Below are 15,521 nucleotides of genomic sequence, written 5' to 3'. Positions count from 1 at the left end.
ATCCTACAGACATTCTTCATAGAACTGGGGCGGGACGGGGGAGGGGGGATAAACTAAAAATTCATATGGAAACACAAAAGACCATAGCTACCCAAAGCAATCCTAGTCAGAAGGAACTGTCCTGGTGGTGTTTCAATACCTGACCTCAAATTACACTACAGAGTCATGGTGACAAAGACAGCCAGATATGGACGTGCACACAGACCTGTAGACCAGTCAAACTGAATGGAAAACTCCAAAATAAAGCCGCACAGTCACAGCCACCAGTGTTGCACAGATGTTCAAGAGATGTTTCTGGTAAAACTATAGATCTATAGCTATAATCTACATCTATATCTATAGGCTGATATATAGATAATATGGATCAAAGACATCCATTCAAAAGCTGAAACATTGAAACTGCATGGCTATACTTCAAGATCTAGATACAGGGGTTTGGGGAATTAGCTCAGTGGTAGAGCGCTTGCCTGGCAGTGCGCAAGGCCCTGGTTCCATCCCCAGCTCAAAAAAAAAAAAAAAACAAGATCTAGATACAGGCAGGAACTCTGATAACACAGGACACAGAATGTTAACAAACGAGACCACAGGAAATTAAAAAAATACACTATCAGCAGGGAGATGAGCTAGCCTACGGAATGGGCAGACGTCTTTGTCAGCTAACTATACCTAAGATGGGTTGGGTTGGGGGATGGCTAGTTTATAAATCCGTGCAAAACCACCAAGAATCAGAAGCACCAATCAGCAAAGAAACTGAACAGAGAGTTCTCCAAAGAAGACGCGCAAAATTGCTAATAATTTCCCTTTAATGTTCAACGTCGCTATCCAGAAAATGCAAATTAAACTACTTTGAAATTCCACCTCACCCATTCAGAACGCCGTTATCAAGACACTAGATGACAACAGAGGCGCCGGCAAGGATGTGTGGGGAGAGGAACATTCATCCCATGCTGGCCCAGGGTGTAAACTAGCTCGGCCGTTTAAGAGCATAGCAGGCTCTTAAAAATTAATAATGGAGCCAGTGAGATGGCTCGGTGTTGTAAATGCACTTCCCACACAAGCACGGTGACCTGAGCTCAATTGCTGGTACCCACAAAAAGCTGAATACAGCAGTAGCTTCTGTAGTCCCCGCACTCTTAGAGCAAGATGGGAGGCAGAGGCAGGGGAACTGCTCAGAAGCTGTCCGGCTAGCCTGGGGTAGTGCGTAGACTGGCAGAAACACCTGCTTTGACCAGGTGGAACGGGAGAACCAAACTCTTGAATGCTGCCTTCTGACCTCCGTGTGCACACCGTTGTATGTGCGCGCGCGCACACACACACACGCAAGGATAAAACCAACGATGATAAACGAAATGTTTTACTTTAAAAATAGAACTACCGGTTGGGGATTCAGCTCAGTGGTAGAGCACTTGCCTAGCAAACGCAAGGCCCTGGGTTCGGTCCCCAGCTCCGAAAAAAAGAAAAGGAAAAAAAAAAAATAGAACTACCATACGATCCAGCTATACCAACTCCGGAGCGTAGACCCAAGGGGCTCTATGTTCTGCTCCATGTCCCTATCTAGAGACACCTGTGCATCCTTGTTTACCGATGCCTTATTTGTAACAGCAAGGAGGTGGAGTCAGCCTAGATGTCCACCAACAGATAGGCAGGTGGAGAATGAAGATGCAGTCTATACACACGGTGGGATTCATTTAGTGCGAAATAAAAACGAGATTTGCAAGAGAATAGATGGATCTGAAAAGTATTCTATTAAGCTAGATAACCCACACTCAGACAAACACTGCATGTTCTCAGGGGCAGAGCTTAGTGTGTGTGCGCGCGCGCATGTGCACACAGACCATGGGGAGGGCGCGCATAAAGAAATGGGGAAGGATGAGCAGCAGTTTTGTTCATGTGACCCGGAAGTGACCCGGAAGGCAAAGGGAGGATTGTGGAGATGAACGGACACAAGAGAGTAAAGAAATGGTGGAGATGACAAGGAAAGGGAAAACCAACAAAAATAAACTTTCATTTTAAAATGTCATACAGTGAGTACGGTTCCATCTGCGAGCCATGGTGCTAAACAGATCGTGACAGGGTCCCTTGGCGCCCCGTTCTCTCCATGCCCCAGCTCCTGGGCTTCCTCTGGAGTTTACATAGCAGCAGAGGGAAGATGGCTGCTGTGAGCCCAGAAATTAAGTGGGATTCCCACCCTCCCAGCACAGTTGGGTAAAATGGAATAGTCACAACCCCTGGGAAGCAGCGCTGTGTAGAATTCTCTCAGGCGACACGTGGCCTGGGCAGTCGGTTTCCCTACCATCCTCACCCTCAGAAACACTCTTCCACATGGCAGCTTGTTTTCATGTCTCCATGATGTTTCCCGGGGCAGTTTTAGCACACAAGAAGCTGTGAGGACATAAACATCCAGGGAGGGATGTGGTAGAGGATAGCTGGTTTTTTTCGAAGCAAGTAGGGCACGGGGAGGTCAGACCAAAACACGGAACAGCCAGGTGATAAGGAGGCACCAGCAATAGAACAGGAAAGGCACAAGCGTGTGGTATTTTAGAAATATTTCAGGTCAGGTGATCCACGCAGGCAAACACTGCTGGGGGAAGAAGGTTGAGACCTACGGTAGTTTGAATGTTTGCCCCAGGGAGTGGAACTATTAGGAGGTATGACCTTGTTGGGGTGGGTGTGGCCTTGTTCGGTGGGTGTGGCCTTGTTGGGATGGGAGTGGCTTGTTGGGGTGGGTGTGGCCTTGTTGGGATGGGAGTGGCTTGTTGGGTGGGTGTGGCCTTGTCGTGTAGGTGTGGCCTTGTCGTGTGGGTGTGGCCTTGTTGGGGTGGGTGTGGTCTTATTGGTCGAAGTTGGGGTGGGCTTTGAGACCCTCTCCTAGCTGCCTAGAAATCAGTCTTCTGTCTTCAGATGAAGATATAGAACTCTCAGCTCCTCCTGCATCATGCCTGCCTGGACGCTGCCATGTTCCTGCCTTGACGATAATGGACTGAACCTCTGAACCTGCAAGCCAGTCCCAATTAAATGTTGTCCTTATGAGAGTTGCCTTGGTCATGGTGTCTGCTCCCAGCAGTAAAACCCTAGCTAAGACAAGACCCGAGATTCAGCTATCACATTTAGCCTTATGAAGATACACTGTGGCCCCAACAGAGCAAACTGGTGATGTGTGCTTGGGAGTGGGAGTTGGGAGTGGGCGATGCAGGACCCCCCCCCCAGTCAGACTTTCCACAGAAGGTGGGAGAGAGCCCTCTGCAACAGAGAACAGGGACAAATGGGCAGACAGAGGGTCGTGAAAAATTACACCTAACAGAGTACCTCAAAGCAAGTCTCCAAAACCAACTCTCAGTCCAACTGAAAAGCAGCGGTGTGTCCCTGAGAGAAGCTGAGGCCTGGGGAGGCCAGACGACCAGAGAGTCTGTCTTAGTAGGAGGGGTCAGAAAAGAAGCATCTAAGGTCATGGGGGCCAGTGACCTGAGCCTCTCACCGGCCCTGGCCCTGACGCAAACACAGGATAAAGGCTCTAACGAGATTACACTTGAGCCTGGGGCATAGTTGGGGAGAGGGAAGGAGGAGAGAAACTATAGAAGGAGGTAGAATCCTGTGGCCTTGTGCTGGCAAGTTGTATGTCAACTTGACAAGGGCTAGAGTCGTTGGAGCGCAAGGAGCCGTGGCAGAGAAAATACCGTCTGTAAGAATGGGCTGTAAGCAGGTGGGGAGCCTTAGTGATTGATGTGGGAGGGCCCAGCTCGTTGTGGGTGGGGCCGTCCCTGGGCTCATCCACCTCCGTTCTAAAAGAAGCAGGCTGAGCGAGCCATGAGGAGCAAGCATTTCTCTACGGCCTCTGTACGAGTTCACACCTCCACGTTCCTGTCCTGCTTGGGTTCCCGCCCTGACTTCCCTCAGTGACAGACTATGACGATGTGGGAAGTGAGAGTCAAATAAACCCTTGCCTCAGGGTTGGAGATTTAGCTCAGTGGTAGGCGCTTGCCAGCAAGGCCCCTGAGTTCAGTTCCCAGCTCCAAAAAAAAAAAAAGAACCAAAAAAAAAAAAAAAAAAAAAAAAAAAAAAAAAAACCAAACCCTTGCCTCACCAACTTGCTTTGGGTCTCAGTGCTTCCTGTTAGCATCTGAGATATAGGTCCCTCCCACTATAAATCCTAGGTCTAAAGAGGCCTGGAGGGGGGGGCACCTTCTCAAGACCTCTTTCAAGATTTCCCCTGCTGCAGATTTCTGTGGAGTGAATCACCTCTCCTGAGGACAAGAGACACGGCATCCTCCACCATCGGATCTTCTCCTCTGAGTGGGCAAAGCTGGACCCCTCTGTGCCCACAGTGTGCCAGCACTGCCAAAATGGTACAGAATAGGTATCATTACTATCTGAGTTTTGGAGCTGGGGACCCTGAAGCTCTTAGCATTCGGGTAACCAACGAGAGCTCTGTAAAGAACACTATCCCCGAAATGGGCACTCAGCCCTAGAGACAGCCAAAAATCATACAACATTAACTCTCAGGTGTAATAGCTGTGCCTTTGGGCTGTGGTTGAATCAGCGGATGGCTTTTTCGTACTAGCTCTAATGTCGCTTACTCCTGGACACTGCGTGATAGAGTAATTCCGTGGGCGTTTAAGGACAGAAGCCTCAGCATGGCTGGCGATCAGAACGTTCAGCCACAACATGAAATAACTATGTCACTGGCTACGGCTCTCCTCCACCTTGAAATGGAAGCCACTCTGTCTCTGGCTGATAGCTCCACTGAGTCCTCTCCAGCCTCAGCTGCAGGGAGAGGCAGGAGACATGGGCTCGGGAGACATCAGAGGTCACAGCACAACTGTTGGGATCCAGCTCTGACTAAAATGGAGCTGTCATCCAGCAGGGCCCTATTCCCAAGAGGTCACATTCTAGGCAGTGGCTGGGCCCAGAGCAGTGGGATAGAACTTAGCATGGTGCTGATCCGGACAGCACAGGTTCTGAGAGGTCAGCCAGGACCATCAGCGCAAACAGACACTGGGGTGATGTGCAGCTCCAGTTAGGAGTCCCAGTGAAAGAACGGCAGCCTTCCGAAGTCACTAGGCTTCCCGTCTGATTAGCCGTAGGATGGTCCTCTGGAGCCCTGGTGTCTGCAGTTATCCCTACTGGTCAAGCAGAGGACCGGGGCTTCCTGGAGAAGACACAGCCTAGAAGTTACTAAAGAGAACAATGTCTTTTCCTGTGTCCTGAGAGGGCGCACCCAGAGGAGCAGCCACACATGCCCAAGTCCTATAGAGAGAGGCTCAGGACACTGCAGCATCGTGGCAAGAACACACAGGCTAATATCTCATCGTGGCTAGGAGGCACAACGATGCCCATCTGAAATATCTACCAAGAGAAGGGCAGAGTCATCACCAAGGAAGAACACAGGCTCTTATCGGTCACACGGCAACATCCGGTATCCAAGCAGAGACGACCGGGGAGCTGCAGAGGGAGGTGTGGCAAAGGAAATGCAGTTCTCTGCTGGGACGCTGTAATAAACTTCGGTAGAGCGAGAAGGCAAACAACAACAAAACAGAGGCAAGCTGTGCCCCCACGGTGTGTCCAGTTGGAGGGACGGGAGCACAGCTGAGAGCTTTGCCCCGCCTCCAACCACCAATTGGCCAATCCTGTTGTCCCACATTCACCCTCAGTCATGCGCTGTTTCCCCGTTAGGGGGTGAGTCTGTGGGACATCACTACTGCGCCCTATGGAGATGGGCTTCTTTCTCAGTCCCTCCCTTCTGGGTCAAGGCTTGTGTGCCCCACCCCAACCTCATATGTTCCGCTTTTAGTTATGTTGAGAGAGACCTACAGACCAGCCTCTGAACGTCCTAGCTCCTGTTCTGTGGCCTAGACACACAACTGTCCCCAAGTTGTTGTGAATGGCCATTCTACTAGCTAAGCAATCGCCGTCTTCAGGAGTCCGGTTGTGTGCCCCTTGCCACGAGCTCTCTGGCTATGTCCCAGGACCCTCACCCGAGTGTCCATCTGCTCTCTATGACCTGTTGTGTACAACACTGCTGCCCTAACTACATGTGGTCCTTGGAGGAGAGCTGGAGTGTATGGGCCAGGAGAGACTGGAGGGTGCGCCATCTATCCGGCCGTGGAGAAGTCCTCATGCCTGGTGGTAAAGGCTTTACAAGTACAGCCTCTTGGAAGAAAGGACACTGAGCTAGAATTAATGATCGGTATGGTTGGTCCCGGCTCATGGCGGGCAGTGCTTCTCCTGGGTAGCTGGTTCTGGATAAGAATTTAGTAAGCAGCACCCCTCCATGGTCGCTGCTTCATTTCCTACATCCGGGATCCTGCATCGACTTCCTGCCATGACTTTCTGGACCACAATCTGAAAACAGAAATAAACCCTTTCCTCCCCAAGTTGCTTTTTCTCGTCGTGTTCTGTCAGTGAGATAGAAACCCCAAGACAAATAGCCACATCGCTGGAAGTAAGCTCTCAGCTAAGCTCGGTAAAGCCCAACGAACTCATCGGTTCCAACTCGGCGGATCGGTGCCCGGGTTTATCGATGGAACCTTAGAAGAGGTAGATGTTGCTGATGTCCCCTCCCCCGCAGGGAGGGAGTGTAGCAGCAGGTGGCCACTGAGAGGACTGAGGTGGCTAAAGAGAACTCGGAGAGAGGTGCAGAGGTCCCAGCCCCAGTCAAGTCCGAAGGGTGGAAGTGAGCTAGGACAGGAAAGACATAGAGGGTGTGTCGCACTGGAGAGCGGTCACTGCCTGAAGGATCCTGTTTGTGTTGACAGTTGTTGGCACAGCCTAGTTGGAGTGAGGAGCTGGGGACAGGGAAGACTGCTGCCTTTCCCAGATTCCCTCATTGTGATGAGGATGACGAGTATTTTCCAAGGTCCCCCATCAATGTAAGGCCAAGGACCACGCTAATGAAAACACTCCCCTGGTATCCTGCAAGCGCCACCAGCTGCGGGCCGTGAGTGCACAGGGGACAGAGCAAAGTCCATTCACGATTAGGGGGACTATGCAAATGAGAACATCTGTTCCTCTCCGGGATGAGTCATCTCCTCCAAATGGCTCTACTTCATAAGCAACGACTCTCGCTTTAAATTTAATTTTGGCTTTGTAAAAAAAAAAAAAAAAAAAATCCCTGATGGGTTTGGCACTTTTTTTTTTGCTTGTGTTTACCAGACTATTGGGATTTTTTTTTTCTTTTCCTATACCCACCCTCTGCTGCTCTGTTGTCATCCTTGGAAGGTCGTCCTCCTGTCAAAGATGACTCCACCCCTGCCAGGGGCTCCCAGGTGCCGGGCCCAGTGCCGATGACCATCAGAGCAGAGGCAACAGCTGTCACCTGGGTGGAAATTCCAGCTCCTGCCTGAGCAAGAGGTTGGACTGGGGCTACAGTTGAGTGGGCCGTCCCCACTATTCATCACTGACGAGTATCTCCTGCGCTGATTTCTGGAGGGCAGGTAGAAAGAACAACTCTCTCCCTGTGAACTCTTCCCAGGCTGGTGTTAAGCTGGTGACCAAGTATAGTCCTTCATGGGCTGTCTCTAGCTGCTTCTTTCTTAGACCAAAATAAATGCCATAGTAAAACAAAACAAAAACAAACAAACAAAAACAATGTTCCAAGTACCCGTAAGTGTCTTGGGGGAAACCCACCCAACATGGTGAAAATCACACTCTCAAAAACACACTCAAACAGCCAGTCCCTCATTCTTTCCTCAATTCTTCATCTGACGGTTTTGAGTTTTTACTGCAGAACCACTGCTGTGCTGGTGTCCAAAGAAATAACTATGAACAGAGTTTGTAGGAATGGCAGGGGACAAGGAGGGGAGGCTTATAGCCTGTCTTAGTCAGGGTTTGTATTCCTTCACAAAACATCAATGACCAAGAAGCACGTTGGGGAGGAAAGGGTTTATTCAGCTTACACTTCCAAAGGAAGTCGGGACAGGAACTCAGACAGGGCAGGAATTTGGAGGCAGGAGCTGGTGCAGAGGCCATGGAGGGATGCTGCTTCCCCTGGCTTGCTCAGCTTGCTCTCTTATAGAACCCAGGACCACCAGCCCAGGGACGGCCCCACCTACAATGGGCTGAGCCCTCCCACCCTTGATCACTGACTGGGATCCTTACAGCTGGGTCTCATGGAGGCATTTCCTCAAGGGAGATTCCTGTGGAGCTCTGGCACAATGGTGGTGGGGGTTTCCGTGGGGGGCGAGGGGAGAAGTCTCCACGGAGATCTCTGGCCCGGCTAGGTGTGGTGGGTTCAGGTGAGGGGAAGAGAATTCAGGCAGGGAGACTCAGCTGCTGGTCCTTCTCCTTTCTGAAGTTGCCCCTTCAGTTGCTGGGGTTGGGCTGAGCCAGCAGGAGACTGACTAGCGGATGCAGGGGAGTTTCGGGTGGCGATTTCGGGAGAGCAGATCTCTTCCCCATGTGGAGGTGTTATAGCTCTTATGACAGAAGCTCTCAGACAATGGAATAATTCCTGCACACCTTTAATCATGAACACAATTCTTAAATACATTTTTCTGGATGGGTCAGTGTCTGACAGCAGGACCTCCTCTTGGTTTAGCCTAAGAGCTTGGGAAGACCTCATCTACATATTTGGGGGCGTGGTCCTGCGTCTACGTCTGATGTCTTGAGCCTATGTGACCTTTGGTCATGTCTTCACCTGTGGAGGAGGGGCTTGGGGCATTCCTCCACATGATTGGTCTGTCTCAAACCTCTCTACAGGGGTCTGTGGGGGTCTGCAGCTATCGAGGCCTTGATCTCCTGGGAGACTGGAAATGCACCTGCCGTACCTTATAGGGTCTCTGGGGATTCTCCCTGTCTCTACCAGGAATTGGGGTACCTTTCACAGCCCGCCACCCTGCAGATTCCTTTCTCTGTGATAACTCCAGTTTGTGTCAAGTTTGGACACACAAAACCAGCCAGTACATAGCCTATGGACAGAGAAGACAAGAGTGACCGGGGCTGTCATTCTATATGCTGGTTTCATGCCCTCCGTGAGTACATCTGAAGATGTAGAACACTTTGCGGAGGGCCTGCCTAACTGCACATCACGGGGAGAAACACTGAGGCTCCAGCGAAGGAACCAAGTCGTCCTGAGTAGGCAGAAGTCCAAGGGTTTACCCACTAGGAATCCTGCACACCATAGGAATGCCCAGCCCGGTGTCCCACCCTAATCAGAGTCCTGGGAGGAAGAGTCACTTTGTTGACAAGAGAAGGCTTGAGGCAGAGTGCACGGCGTCTTTGAGGGTGTCCAAACAAGGACAACGGGAGGCAGAGACTGTGAAACCCAACCAGAAAGCAGTGTGGGCTTGGGAATTCTCAGTCCTCTGGAGTTAGACTGGGGAAATGATAAGGTCCTATCTCCAGGACGCTGCCGGGGAAGATGAAAGGGAGGTGGGGACACCCTCTGGGAGACTTGGACAAGGGGAAAGAGAAGAACTTTGGAGGGAGTGGGCCTTGGTTACCTTCCTTGTTGCTGAGATGAAATACCTAACTTCGGAGAGAGTTCATTTTTGGCTTGTAATTCAAAGCTACCGTCCATCACAGCCTGGAAGCCATGGGGAAAGTAACTTGTGTACCTGGTCACCTTGCACCCATGACCAAGAAGCGGAGTGAATCACGCTCAGCCAGATTTCTATGTTTTATTCAGCCCAGGATCCAAGCTTGGGGAATAGTACTTTTTTTTTGGGGGGGGGGTTGTCCAACTCAATTAACCAATCAAGATGAGCCCTTTCACAGGCATGCGCAGAGGCTAATCGACTCTAGGTGTGCTAGGAGGATTCCTCCTAGTTGGTTCTGGACCTTGTTGACAATCAATAAAAAAAAAAAAAAAACCACAGAAACAAATCACAGAGGGTCCAGGAGATTGCCTAGCATGAGAGTACAGGTGAAACATGGTGCCCATTCTAGCCTGCAGTGGAGAAAGAACAGGCCTGGGGGAAGCATGGTCTCTGTCTCCAACACTTAGCATAAGTCTGCATGACTGTGTTACTGCCAGACAGCATCAGGTTGCTGACCTACATACAAACACGGACTATCTTTCTATCTGTCACGTCTTTTAGCAACACTTGATTTTCGGTGCCTAGGTCTTGCGTCTCCTTTGCTAGGTTTAGTGTTAGGGTTTCTATTGCTATGATAAAAACACCATCTTGGGGAGGTAGGGGTTGATTTGCAATTGCAGCTTGTAATCTCCACCCCCCCCCGGAAGAATCGGCATGAACCCAGAGCAGGAACCTGTGGGCAGGAAGGGAACCAGAGGTCTTAGAAGAGTGCTGCTTGCACTCTTGGTAAACTCATGGTTTACGTAGCGGCTTTCTTATGTCATCCCGGACCACCAGGCTCGGGTGGAATTCCTCCCAGTAAGCTGGATCCTCCCAAATCAATCAATCAATCAATCAATCAATCAATCAATAAAAATAATGCCCGACAGGCCTTCCCATGGGTCACTCTGGTGAAGGCGTTCTCTCACTTGCCACTCCCTCTTCACAGATGACTGTAGCTTGTATCAAAGAAGCACTGGCCCGCACATAAGTATCTTTCTTATTTTATTCTTTGATGCTACTGTAAGTCGAAATGTCTTTCTTTTAAGGTTTATTCATTTATTTCATGTATGTAGGTACACAGTCACTGACTTCAAACACACACAAAGAGGGCATCAGATCCCATTCCAGATGGTTGTGAACCACCATGTGGTTGCTGGGAATTGAACTCAGGACCTCTGGAAGAGCAGTCAGTGCTCTTAACCGCTGAGCCATCTCTCCAGCCCAAGTCACGGTGTCTTAGTTCCATTTTCCTATGGAACGCTGCCAGCGTACAGAAATACAATTAATTGTCTATGTGTGCCACCACGACAATGAATTCTTAGTTCTAATAGTCTTAAAATGTTTTTTCTTACATTGATGGTATAATTGAATGGATAGAAACTATTTGCTCGTTTAGGAAAAAAAAAAATCTGGATGCCCCACATTTCTTTTCTTGCCTGCAAGCCCTGGCTACAACCCCCCAGGACAATGCTAAACCAAAGCGGCAGAAGCAGAGGTCCTTGTCTCATTCCTTATTTCGAGGAGTAAGCAAGGGCATTAATATGATTCCAGCTCCTGTGTGTTTACAGGTATTCTTCATTGTGTACTAAGAGGAAGCTTTTCTCTATTTCTAGATACCTCACAGTTTGTCATTGTTGCTTGGTTTGTTTTCTTGCTTGGGGTTTGTTTGCTCTTAACAATAAACGGGGATTGGATTTTGGGGACTAATTTTTCTGATTGTTGTACGTTGACTGTTTTCTTGTCTCCCTCCCTGATATCGTGATACTTTTACCGTGTCACCATATTTGTTTCACGCTAATTGTCTGCTCCGGCTTCCCGTCTCTGTTCAGGAGACGTCTTGGTCCGCAGTTTCCTTGTGCTTTCTTTGAGATGTAGGGACGAGGGTTGCAAGCCTTGTTACGGAAGGGGCTGGAAAATGTTCCTCCCTCCTCTATGTTTTGAAGCGTTTTTTTCTGAAGGACTGGTGTTCACGGTTGCCTAGAGACATTCAGGGGTAGGTTTTTCTATTGGACATAAGGGACAGGCACTTAAAACAGACTGGGATTAGAGACACTGTTGGGGGGGGGGGAGAAAACAGAAGTCACACCCAACTTGAAGGGCATTGGGGGAGAGAGGGGCCCACAGCCAAGTGGGTTGGATGGTGTGGGGAAAATGGTCAGCATCGACACCAGCACGTGGGGTCATGTTACCAGAGAGGCTTCCAAAGGAAAGATCAAACGCTGGAGGTCCTGAGGGAAGGGTGCTGCTGACCTTGACTGGACATCATGGTGGGAGCAGAGTCAGCTTGCTCAGATTGAGAAAGGATCTGAACACAAGGTAATGGGGGTCCTAGAGGCCCAGCTTTCCTGAAGGAGAATAGTTTTCTTTTATGCAGCCCGCTTTTCCAATGAGATGCCCTCTCAAAAATGAGTTCCCACTGGTGAGGTAGGAGCTTTAACCGGTTCCTGGTGACAAGTCAAGGGCTTAGTCCCGGAGCAGAGGTTCTGCTTTGAGGTCCCACTCTATTCCTGTGCTCCCCCAACAGAGGCTGGGCACGCGTGTCCTCTAATAAACCAGGGCATCCATAACTGGCCCATTCAGGCGGAACTAGATGAACATCGATTAACCGATAGGCCCGACCACTTTCCCAGCTGATCTCTGCACCTCGGCCTCCCCTACCGGGAAAACCATAGATAAAAGTGTTCGGCAAAGCCGTATTCAGTGCCTGGTGCCCAGTGCCTGGTCCAGCTGTGTACCCTCCAACCCCCAATCCAACTCCCACCCATCTCCCTGGAAGGTTCATTGGGGGACGGATGTATGCTTCCCAGAACCAGGTCCTTCTGGGTCTGTGTCTCTTCTTTGGCGGGAGAAGCCTGTGATATTGCTCTAGGAACACGAGGTAGCATTGGAAACCAAGCATGAAGAGAGTCAACTCGTTTATTCAGGGACAGAGTTAGCCTAGCGGGTCTGGCCGAAACGGAAGTCACGGCTTCCACTCAATCACTTTGATGGCGACTTCGGCTGCTCGCCGTATGGCCTCGATTTTATGCGTCAGGAGGTAACGGAAGTTGGGCACACGGGGCAGCAGTAACTTACGGCCCTCGGGGGCTTCAGCCAGCATGGTGAGGGCTTTTGTGGCGTTCAGACACACCTTGGTCGTGGGCATGGAGCAAAGCAACTCCAGGAGTGGATCGATGGCATTAGCATCCAGGGCTGCGTATTTTCCTGCGGACCACAGACACTGGGTTCCCAACACGTCTGCACTAAATGGGCTGTCTCCTACTGTCCTCCTGCCGGGGATGTCTTAGGAGCAATGCCAACTGTAGCCACTCCCTGCCCCATTTTTGCTACACTCTTCCACTGAGCATCTCTTTCTTCCTCTACCTATTCAGTCTCCTATCCTGCCATCGGCCTTCGTAAGACAACGTATACAGTATTTTTAAAAGAAAAGAAAAAAAATCACATGTTTATGCGGCAGATATGTCTTAAGCAATTACTCTGCACCTTGCACACATATGGTATGATGCCCTCAGAGGAGGCTGGGCGCCTCCTCTATGCCCGGAATGCTAGCTCACCCATCCTATTCTACCTCTCCTGACAACTGTAGACACCTAAGACCAAGACTTCTATGCTCCACCATACGGCTCAGGATCTGACACAGGATAGGGACTCAGAGACCCATCTGGAAATCGATGACAGAACCATAGGTCCTGGTCTCTTTGTCTCTAGCCATTCCAAGTCCTCACACATAAGTTTGGGGGACACACGAGGTACCCTGCTCCACACACAGTCAGAATTCCCTCCGTGAGGATAAATGACAGACAGGGACTGCAGACTCTGAGAAAACCACAAGTTCTCCTCCTATGTATGTCAAATTCTACTACTGAGGTCCTGTAGGGGAGCTTCTGGGAGGCTCTCTGCCTTTGGGAAACTCTGAAACCTACTGCTTATAAAGTCAAGACCCACAGAGTCTTCGGGAAATGGAGAGGAAAACAGAAAGCACGGAGGGTGAACCCTTCAAGAATGTCAGATGGCTTTCAGAATTTATGAGGAGAATGCCACACCTCGTCGGTCAGGTGTAGAGATTGCTAGTCTCTTCCCTCAGCCGGTGGTTGGGTGGCTTAGCCTTGAAGTCTGCCTGACTGGGAATCTTGGCATGGGGGTGGATTCAGGGGGTGATACTTCTGCGTTCTTATATGCTCTTCCCACAACTTGATATAAGTAGTTACGATCAAGAAATGCATAAAAGTAAGAACGGAGAGAAGTATTGGAGTGGTAAGAGTATGGTGTTGCTCTTGTAAAGGACTTAAAGTTCTGTTCCCAGCACCATGTAACCACATAACACACACACACACACACACACACACACACACACACACACACACACACACAGAGACACCTAAAAAAATTTTCTTTTTAAAGAAAGAAACACCTAGGGTCAAGGGTTCCAGGATCCACTCAGACCCATGAATAACAGAATCATAGACACCAAACTAATCGATCTCAGAATCCTGCTTCATCAGAGACCTGAGGCCAAAGAAATGGCTTGATGTTGAGGGACAAAGGACCTAATGTGAGTGGCTTGTGAGAAGTTGATGGCAGCCCGCTGTGTCCAGGAAAATGAGCGAGGACTGGAATTTAGACCAAACCTCAAAAGGATTTTGATGATCAATCAAAAGTGGATTTTGACGGAGCCTTGAGTCCTGAGGGGTCACTACTTGGCCCTTGACAGGAGACGGACACGTTTGGAAGGCTCACTGTGGCTACAGGCAAGCTAGGGGAGCTCACTCGTCCCTTCTGCCTGCACCCACCCACCCAGCTTCAGAAACCCACAGGGCACCCTGGCCTGACCTTCGGTGGTCACCGTTGCGTGCATCAGAGCTCCAGCAGCGTTAGCCTTAACCTCTTCGTCGGTGTCGGACAACAGGTCCACCAGGATGGGAATGACTTCGTTCTGCCACACCTGCCTCTTGCCCTCCAATGGGATGCTGGGTCGGAGAGAGGACAAAAGGAGATAAGGCGGAGGAATGTCCCGGGACGCACACTGAGGTAGGACCTGTAATGGGACTCTTATTGATAGTCCTGGCCTAGCCATGCTGGAACTGGCTATGGCCAAGGCACTGAAGATCACCAGTATGAGAGTGTCTTGCTGTGGAAAGGGAAAAAGATGGAGTATCTCTGGAAAGAGATAAAGAGGCCCAGAGGGAAATGAGCTTCATTCTAAACCATGCTCATAAGTGAAGACATGTTCATCTTGCTTCAACATGCAGAAGAGAAAGACCCACAAGGGTGTGACCCACAGGGATGTTACTTGAGTCAGATTCCCCCTCCATTCCCCAACCAGGGAAGAACTGAGCTGCTCCACACAGCAGGGTGTAACCCAGTGCTGAGGAAGGGCATTAAGGAGCTAGTGTCTCCATTCCAGCCTTGCATAAAGTCCTGTAAATGAGAGAGGTGAACTGCCCAAGAGGTTCTCAACCACGTGTGGGCTGGCATTATCACCCCGCCCCAAAAGAGAAGGGTTTCCCCGCCAGGAGATTCTCCTCACATGGTAATGTCACACTGCACAAACAGCCCAACCAACAGACTTCAGCTGAACTGTTTGCTCTCCGTTTCCTGGCTTCACTGCCCACGGGGTCTCGTTTTGTGGAACTTTTAACACTTCGAACACATAGGTATTTTATGGGAACACTGTTTAGGAAACAGTTTTGGCAGTCACTTCTCTGTGAGACTGTGATGCTATTGGCTTTCTAGGCCATTTGGTCTCTACCTTGAGGCCACTTATCAAGGACACGGAGTCCTAGGTCTACCTACAGGGCTGCCCTGAGTTTATTGACTCAATGACTCAAGGCCAGTAGTAGTCCAGACACTGAGGAAAGAGATGGGTTTAGCTGCCTCAGGATGAGAGGCTTTGGGGGCATGTCATGTAGCCCTTCATCTACATTGTTGAGCAGAACAAACCCACTGTGTGGGTGACACAAAATGGTAAGGGGGGTGGTACGGGACCTGGGCTGAGGGGAGCCGGGC

At 50.1% G+C, this 15,521-nt stretch overlaps 1 protein-coding gene across 1 annotated transcript in view; it reads right to left on the bottom strand.

The window, feature by feature from the left end:
* Positions 1–12,477: 12,477 nt before the first annotated feature.
* Rsph14 (radial spoke head 14 homolog) overlaps positions 12,478–15,521 on the bottom strand; it is a 74,178-nt gene continuing 71,134 nt past the window's right edge. The window contains exons 5-6 of the mRNA XM_032888501.1: positions 14,346–14,482; positions 12,478–12,719 (exon numbers count right to left, since the gene is read on the bottom strand). Coding sequence (XP_032744392.1) covers positions 12,478–12,719; positions 14,346–14,482 — 379 coding nt within the window. The remainder of the gene's footprint in view (positions 12,720–14,345; positions 14,483–15,521) is intronic.

Source organism: Rattus rattus, chromosome 18 (assembly GCF_011064425.1).
Source record: "Rattus rattus isolate New Zealand chromosome 18, Rrattus_CSIRO_v1, whole genome shotgun sequence".
Lineage (NCBI taxonomy): Eukaryota > Metazoa > Chordata > Mammalia > Rodentia > Muridae > Rattus > Rattus rattus.
Note: the sequence above shows the minus strand (reverse complement) of the source record. Positions and strands in the feature narration are given on the sequence as shown.